Genomic DNA, 9590 nt, shown 5'->3' with positions numbered 1-9590 from the left:
TGGGGGTGGAAACGAGTGCTTTCCAGGAAGTGCTTTCTGGTGATATGTTGTATATCAAAAGGAGTTCAACTCCTGTAGCAAAACCTGTTCATTCAGGAATCTGAACTAACCTTGTATTTGTCTGTCTCTTTCATGTAGTTTCATGCTCCAACAAGTCTTGATGCTCTGCTATGGTGTTATGTTACTATATGATGAAATCATGTCTTGTCAGTTTCATTTTGTTAGGCCAGCCTTACATAAAGGTTGCTCATAAGACAATGTAGTATAACCCATTTTAGCTTTTGTCCTTCATTAGAAGGAGCAGTGTTCTGTTGAAAAGTGTGAAACTGACCGGGTCATTGTGTTGCCCCTGCAGGAAGAAGGAGAAGAAGAAGAGGAGGAAGAGGAGGAGTCTGGAGAGGAGGATTAAAGAACAACATCATTTGACCTCTTACTTCCTTGTAGCAGTTCTTCCTCCTGGGGAACCACTGCCTTCACCACTTACTAAGGACGCTGACCCATGACCTCTGTCCACTCTCATATCGTACTGTTTTCATTTCACACTTTTGTTTGGGTTTATTTCTTTGGGGGTTTTTTTGTTTGTTTGTTTTGATTCTGAGATGAACACACAGAGCATGAGCCGCAAAAAAAACCCCGAAACACTAAATATGACAACAAAGATCTGCTGTACCTCTTTACAACAACAGTAATGTTTTATCTGCTGTAAGGACAGAGGTTCTGGGGTTGTACCGCTGCAGGTTCTACTCCCCTCCTCCCCTGTCATTGTCCACTGATTCTCCAGGCTGTCTTTCTTTGAGGGAGAGATAGAAACGTCTGTTATTGGCATTCAGAAATTGCGACCATATGGCTGCTGTTTCAATACAACAGAGGTCTAGAACACACACACAGACCCTCCCTCCGCCGAGTCCCGTGTCGGACCACCAAACACAGGGAGACAAGTCAGGTTATTTTAATCTATCATGTTTTTAATCTACCGTGGAATTGCTTTTTTTTTATATATATATAACAAATTGGCTTCTTTAACTTGCTAAAATCACACCTTTTTAATTGATGAATTCCTCAGTTGAGGTTGTTGGATATTAGCAGGTATGTCGTTTTTTCATCATATGCGTTTTACTGCCAGTTAGTCTCTTTAACCAAGAACCTTTTTCACCTGCTTTTGCTTTAGCATTTTATATTGTGACAATTAGCATTTATATTGTGATAATTATCATTTTATATTGTGATAATTAGCATTTTATATTGTGACAATTATCATTTATATTGTGATAATTATCATTTATATTGTGACAATTATCATTTATACTGTGATAATTATCATTTTATATTGTGACAATTATCATTTTATATTGTGATAATTATCATATTATATTGTGACAATTATCATTTTATATTGTGATAATTATCATTTTACATTGTGATAATTATCATTTTATATTGTGACAATTATCATTTTATATTGGGATAATTATCATATTATATTGTGATAATTATCATTTTATATTGTGGTAATTATCATTTTACATTGTGATAATTATCATTTTATATTGTGATAATTATCCATTTTATATTGTGATAATTATCATTTTATATTGTGATAATTATAATTTTATATTGTGGTAATTATCATTTTATATTGTGATAATTATCCATTTTATATTGTGATAATTATCATTTTATATTGTGACAATTATCATTTTATATTGTGACAATTATCATTTTATATTGTGACAATTATCATTTTACATTGTGATAATTATCATTTTACATTGTGGTAATTATCATTTTACATTGTGATAATTATCATTTTATATTGTGATAATTATCCATTTTATATTGTGATAATTATCATTTTATATTGTGGTAATTATCATTTAATATTGTGATAATTATCCATTTTATATTGTGATAATTATCATTTTATATTGTGATAATTATCATTTTATATTGTGGTAATTATCATTTTATATTGTGATAATTATCATTTTATATTGTGATAATTATCATTTTATATTGTGGTAATTAGCATTTTACATTGTGATAATTATCATTTTATATTGTGATAATTATCATTTATATTGTGATAATTATCATTTTACATTGTGATAATTATAACCACACAACAAAGAGAAGAACTCAGCTTTAATGTTTATTATGGTGAAGTTGATGGAACGATCTTAATGGAGGTAATATGATATTATTGGTTTTACAGGGCTCTTATAAATAATGTACTTTATTGTTTTCTCTATTAGGAAACAATGAGTTGATAGTCACAGTTCTCATCATCGACATCTTGATTATCCAGTTCGTTTTTACAAGTATAAATTTAACAGAGAGCTTTAACATTGCAATGCTTCAATACCAACTTGGCTGTACTGCGGCTGGTTTTCAGTTAGAAAACAACCGTATTTAATCCAGCATTTACCTGAGGTCTGCCGCAGTCTCCCTGTCTTTGGTGGACTCATTTCATTTCTGTGGATTGAGAGATGATTTTAAGATATTGTCTTAGTTCTATTTCCATGATCAATCCCCTTAAATATCACTTCTTATCAATGTCATCTGATTAACCTACTCACACACATACAGACATCATACATACATACATCATACATCCATACAGACATCATACATACATACATACATACATACATCATACATACATACATACATACAGACATCATACATACATACATACATACATACATACATACATACATACAGACATCATACATACATACATACATCATACATACATACAGACATCATACATACATACATACATACATACATACATACATACATACATACATACATACATACATACATACATACATACATACATACATAGATAGAGACATACATACAGTGGGGGGGAAAGTATTTGATCCCCTGCTGATTTTGTACGTTTGCCCACTGACAAAGAAAGGACCAGTCTATAATTTTAATGGTAGGTTTATTTGAACAGTGAGAGACAGAATAACAACAAAAAAATCCAGAAAAACGCATGTCACAAATGTTATAAATTGATTAGCATTTTAATGAGGGAAATAAGTATTTGACCCCCTCTCAATCAGAAAGATTTCTGTCTCCCAGGTGTCTTTTATACAGGTAATGAGCTGAGATTAGGAGCACACTCTTAAAGGGAGTGCTCCTAATCTCAGCTTGTTACATGTATAAGACACCTGTCCACAGAAGCAATCAATCAATCAGATTCCAAACTCTCCACCATGGCCAAGACCAAAGAGCTCTCCAAGGATGTCAGGGACAAGTTTGTAGACCTACACAAGGCTGGAATGGGCTACAAGGCCATCGTCAAGCAGCTTGGTGAGAAGGTGACAACATTTGGTGCGATTATTCGCAAATGGAAGAAACACAAAAGAACTGTCAATATCCCCCAAGATCTCACCTCGTGGAGTTGCAATGATCATGAGAACGGTGAGGAATCAGCCCAGAACTACACGGGAGGATCTTGTCAATGATCTCAAGGCAGCTGGGACCATAGTCACCAAGAAAACAATTGGTAACACACTACGCCGTGAAGGACTGAAAGCCTGCAGCGCCCGCAAGGTCCCCCTGCTCAAGAAAACATATACATGCCCAACTGAAGTTTGCCAATGAACATCTGAATGACTCAGAGGACAACTGGTGAAAGTGTTGTGGTCAGATGAGACCAAAATGGAGCTCTTTGGCATCAACTCAACTCGCCGTGTTTGGAGGAGGAGGAATGCTGCCTATGACCCCAAGAACACCATCTCCACCATCAAACATGGAGGTGGAAACATTATGCTTTGGGGGTGTTTTTCTGCTAAGGGGACAGGACAACTTCACCGCATCAAAGGGACGATGGACGGGGCCATGTACCGTCAAATCTTGGGTGAGAACCTCCTTCCCTCAGCCAGGGCATTGAAAATGGGTCATGGATGGGTATTCCAGCATGACAATGACCCAAAACACACGGCCAAGGCAACAATGGAGTGGCTCAAGAAGAAGCACATTAAGGTCCTGGAGTGGCCTAGCCAGTCTCCAGACCTTAATCCCATAGAAAATCTGTGGAGGGAGCTGAAGGTTCGAGTTGCCAAACGTCAGCCTCGAAACCTTAATGACTTGGAGAAGATCTGCAAAGAGGAGTGGGACAAAATCCCTCCTGAGATGTGTGCAAACCTGGTGGCCAACTACAAGAAACGTCTGACCTCTGTGATTGCCAACAAGGGTTTTGCCACCAAGTACAAAGTCATGTTTTGCAGAGTGGTCAAATACTTATTTCCCTCCTTAAAATGCAAATCATTTTGTAACATTTTTGACATGCGTTTTTCAGGATTTTTTTGTTGTTATTCTGTCTCTCACTGTTCAAATAAACCTACCATTAAAATTATAGACTGATCATTTCTTTGTCAGTGGGCAAACGTACAAAATCAGCAGGGGATCAAATACTTTTTTCCCCCACTATACATACATGCATACATACATACATACACACACACACACACACACACACACACACACACACACACACACACACACACACACACACACACACACACACATACTGTATGTTTGTCATTTTATGTTTCTTCTTATTCACAACATTGCTTTAAAAGCATGGATTCCATTGATACTATTTTTGATAAGGAAATGCTCTCTTTTTTTCACACTAACCTGGTCTGCCTTAACAAAACAAACCTTAAGAACAAACAAACAAAACCATAATAACAAAAAAAAACATACAATTTACCTCATGTTTTACCTGCACCTTTAGTGGCAGTGTGAGATAGGATGACTCAGGAATTCTAGAACCAGAACCCTGATGATCCTTACTTCAGGTATTCTACAACCCTGATAATCCTTCAGGTATTCTAGAACCCTGATAATCCTTCAGGTATTCTAGAACCCTGATAATCCTTCAGGTATTCTAGAACCCTGATAATCCTTCAGGTATTCTAGAACCCTGATAATCCTTCAGGTATTCTAGAATCCTGATAATCCTTCAGGTATTCTAGAAGCCTGATAATCCTTCAGGTATTCTAGAACCCTGATAATCCTTACTTCAGGTATTCTAAGAATTCCGAAGACATGTCGGCACTTTGTGGTCTGATGCTGATGCAATATCTCCTCACCATTTCAAACTACCTCCGATTTCCACCGCAACAACCTGAAAACTCCAAGCTCAAGGAATGCACACTTCCCTGCTACACAGTACTGCACAGTACCACACAGTACTAAATAGTAGTACACAGTACTACACAGTACTACACAGTACTAAATAGTACTACATAGTACTACACAGTACTACATAGTATTACTACACACAACAACGCATGGGATGGCAGTGTGTGTGTGTGTGTCAACGAGCTAACTTGTTATAAAAGTTGTTGTCTTGTGTCTCACAGTGGAACAGACATGTTCTGTGTAAGTCTGACAGGTAATTTACTGAAATCAGGAGTTTTTTTTATATTTCCTATGTAGAACTCATAAGCAGCTAATGGAAGAAGTACTGTGGTGTCTTTATTTCACATTAACATTAGTGTTGTGTATCTATTTACATTACCATGAGTGTTGTGTATCTAAGTCCTAACAAGACACCCACCTTTCCCTCTCCTCAACTGGGACTTCTGTTTGACAAACTGTTAACTTGAATATATTTGTTTTTCTGATTTACTCAATGGTTTTTATTAAGGATCAAGTGCTTGTATGACACTACACGATATTATTGTTTTTTGTTTGTTTTTGCTCTGAATTCTTTTATTTTTTGTTATTTTTTTCTGAACTATGTACTATTCATATACATTTATGTACCTCAAACAAACTGATAAAAATGGACTTATAATCGATTGACAAATACCTACCTCCAGTCTTGAAAAGGAATGATTTTTGCCGGGTTTCTTTCATTCAGTATGAGTTTTGATAATGTATGATGAAATCTATCGATATTAGGACTGCAAAAGATCCCTTACTCAAAAGTATTTTTGTAACAGTTTTCAAAACTTCTGAACCAAGAAAAATGTTGACTTCACCCTGCGGAAGAAATAGCCTTCAAAAAATTATCTTGAAGATTTTCAGGTTTTGAAAAATATATGTTTGGGTTTTGTATATTGTATTCATGGATTTTTTTTTTTTTTAATTAGTAGATATTGATATACTTGATTAGATATTTTGTGTACTTTACGACACGTGATTTTCTTTTTCTTGTTGTTATGGTTCAACCAGATGTATATGAAAATGCTTCTTAAGTAGTGATGGATTACAACTTTTAAATGTTAACATGGTATATTCTCATACGGGCCTGAGGTAGAGAGCCTCAGAGAGTTAGCCAAACAACCCAACATGCCCTCTCCACTCACACAGGCCTGAGGTAGAGAGCCTCAGAGAGTTAGCCAAACAACCCAACATGCCCTCTCCACTCACACAGGCCTGAGGTAGGGAGCCTCAGAGAGTTAGCCAAACAACCCAACATGCCCTCTCCACTCACACAGGCCTGAGGTAGAGAGCCTCAGAGAGTTAGCCAAACAACCCAACATGCCCTCTCCACTCACACAGGCCTGAGGTAGAGAGCCTCAGAGAGTTAGCCAAACAACCCAACATGCCCTCTCCACTCACACAGGCCTGAGGTAGGGAGCCTCAGAGAGTTAGCCAAACAACCCAACATGCCCTCTCCACTCACACAGGCCTGAGGTAGGGAGCCTCAGAGAGTTAGCCAAACAACCCAACATGCCCTCTCCACTCACACAGGCCTGAGGTAGAGAGCCTCAGAGAGTTAGCCAAACAACCCAACATGCCCTCTCCACTCACACAGGCCTGAGGTAGAGAGCCTCAGAGAGTTAGCCAAACAACCCAACATGCCCTCTCCACTCACACAGGCCTGAGGTAGAGAGCCTCAGAGAGTTAGCCAAACAACCCAACATGCCCTCTCCACTCACACAGGCCTGAGGTAGAGAGCCTCAGAGAGTTAGCCAAACAACCCAACATGCCCTCTCCACTCACACAGGCCTGAGGTAGAGAGCCTCAGAGAGTTAGCCAAACAACCCAACATGCCCTCTCCACTCACACAGGCCTGAGGTAGAGAGCCTCAGAGAGTTAGCCAAACAACCCAACATGCCCTCTCCACTCACACAGGCCTGAGGTAGGGAGCCTCAGAGAGTTAGCCAAACAACCCAACATGCCCTCTCCACTCACACAGGCCTGCAAGCTGCAATTCAAACTTAACATCAGTCAGTTTTAAGCTGCTTTCATGTGCTCTCTGAATTATATTGACTGGGGAAAAATTACGGAATAGGAAAGGTCCCGGAATCGTGCTAACAACAACCGTTCATTTTGAGTTTCCGAGTCAGAAATACGTGTGGGCACAAACTTAGGGAACATCTTTGTACCCAAAGTTTCACAGTCGTATACTTCCGAGTTTCTCAGTCAGAGACTTCCGAGTTTCTCAGTCAGAGACTTCCGAGTGTCTCAGTCAGAAACTTCCGTGTTTCTCAGTCGAATACTTCCGAGTTTCTCAGTCAAATACTTCCGAGTTTCTCAGTAGGAGACTTCAGATTTTCTCAGTCGGAGACTTCCGAGTTTCTCAGTCAGAAACTTCCGAGTTTCTCAGTCAGAGACTTCCGAGTTTCTCAGTCGAATACTTCCAAGTTTCTCAGTCGAGTACTTCCGAGTTTCTCAGGCGGATACTTCCAAGTTTCTCAGTCGAATACTTCCGAGTTTCTCAGGCGGATACTTCTGAGTTTCTCAGTCGGAGACTTCCGAGTTTCTCAGTCGGAGACTTCCGAGTTTCTCAGTCAGATGCAGACTTCAGAGTTTCCTATTTTCCGAGGAAGGCAGCATTAGTTTCTTCACACACTATTACTGTCCAGAATGTTCCTCGAACTGTATCATTGGGTGGGTTCATCTGTGATAACAACTCTTGATAACTCTCAGGTACATAACAATCAAAACAGAGAACGTAGGTTGATCAAGAACCCACCTATTGTTGATGAGGTGAAGCCAAAGTATGCCTATACTTTATGTTGATGCAGTTTGACAGCTGTCTTGGTTTTGAAACGGCTTCGTAGGCCTACCTGTGTGAGTTGGCGATCACATGTTGTAGCTTTGAAAAGCACGGCTTAGAAACAGATAGACTTCACAGCTGAGAAGAACAATGGCTTTGTCTAAATACGTCACAAGCCATCAAATCCTTGCTTACTGCTTCCATGTTTCCGTAATTCTTCTCAAATCTCATTGGAGGTGTGGATCTACGGTTCCTCCTCTCGAGAACTTCTCTTACCAATGAACTTTGAGAGGAATTGAGGAAACAAGGACAGTTGGGGGGAAGCAAGTATGTGACGGCTAGTAATGTTTTGAGACGCAGCCATCGCCAGACTGTCCATCATCAGCATGAAAAGCTATAAGAGATAATAAAAATAAAAAAACATTTCCAAAAAGGGCTAAACACTGTGGTGCTCATAGCTGACACTTATTATATCATAGGAGGTAATGACGTTCCAATGTTGGAGCTCCAAGATCATTGGACTATATTTCATAAATATGTACTCGAGTTCTAAAGTGTAAGAGTATATAAAAAAAAAAAAAAGAATTGAAACAATGTTTTTTTATTTTTTATTTTGGGATGTTTTACCTCATGTTGGTGTCAATGTGTAACTATGGAAACCACTGTTTTGTTGATGTGCTTTGAGCTCTTGAGTCTTAATGAAGATGATCCCGTTCTAGAACAGTCCCAATACACATTACTACCTCCAAGAAAAGGGCCTACTGTTACCTCATTTTCAAACTAAACCTGCTCCCAAATGGCACCCTATTCCCTATATTAGAGCACTCTTTTTGACCAGGGTGTGCACTACTTTTGACCGGAGCATTTACGGGGACTAGTCCGCTATATAGGGAATAGGGTGCAATTTGTGACGCGAGCTTAAATATCTGCTTAGTAAAACTCAGGTGACGAAAGAGAACAGGGAGAACATCGTAACATTTTTATATATATATATAGTTTATTTTTGTCGGGGGATAAATTTTATAAGACTGTTCTTCTCTGCCTCTTAGTCACCACTAGGTAAGACTGGACATGTCATTTTTTATTTTAAAGAACATTTTCTGACATTATGCAATGTTACGTAGTTATATTAATCTGTGGAGGGGAGAGGCGGGAAGAGGCGTCTCCCTCAGTAGAACGTCATGTTTTCTATCTAACTTGTATCGCTTCCTCTCTATCCACCTAGTATCGCTGTCTTCAATTACACATCCAAATTGCTTGTTTGATATACAAAACAAACCCAACTTATCTTAATAGATATTCACAGCCTTGTTTCAGCACAATAAAAAAAAAATATGGCTTCTGTGGCGGTGTGAGTTTCTCTTTCTTGGCTTTACGTCCCAATTATCTCTCCTTCCTACCGAAGTGTGTACTTGTTTACTTCCCTTCACTGAGTTGAAGAAATATGTTGGAATCTCCCACTAGCCCATGGCTCCACCAATCCGATGCTTTTACATTGTGGGAAGTAGTGAAAGAGTGCACACTTCAGGAGAAAGGAGATGTCATTGGGACTTACCTATCATCTGTAGGACCAGAGTTATTGGGACCCACCTATGATCTGTAGGACCAGAGT

At 38.7% G+C, this 9590-nt stretch overlaps 1 protein-coding gene across 1 annotated transcript in view; it reads left to right on the top strand.

The window, feature by feature from the left end:
* Positions 1–9322, top strand: part of LOC123728276 (uncharacterized) — a 104444-nt gene extending 95122 nt beyond the window's left edge. The window contains exon 5 of the mRNA XM_082964290.1: positions 356–9322. Within this exon, the coding sequence (XP_082820416.1) occupies positions 356–409 (54 nt within the window). The 3' untranslated portion in view covers positions 410–9322. The remainder of the gene's footprint in view (positions 1–355) is intronic.
* The last annotated feature ends 268 nt before the right edge of the window (positions 9323–9590 follow it).

Source organism: Salmo salar, chromosome 17, assembly GCF_965601325.2.
Source record: "Salmo salar chromosome 17, fSalSal1, whole genome shotgun sequence".
NCBI lineage: Eukaryota > Metazoa > Chordata > Actinopteri > Salmoniformes > Salmonidae > Salmo > Salmo salar.
Note: the sequence above shows the minus strand (reverse complement) of the source record. Positions and strands in the feature narration are given on the sequence as shown.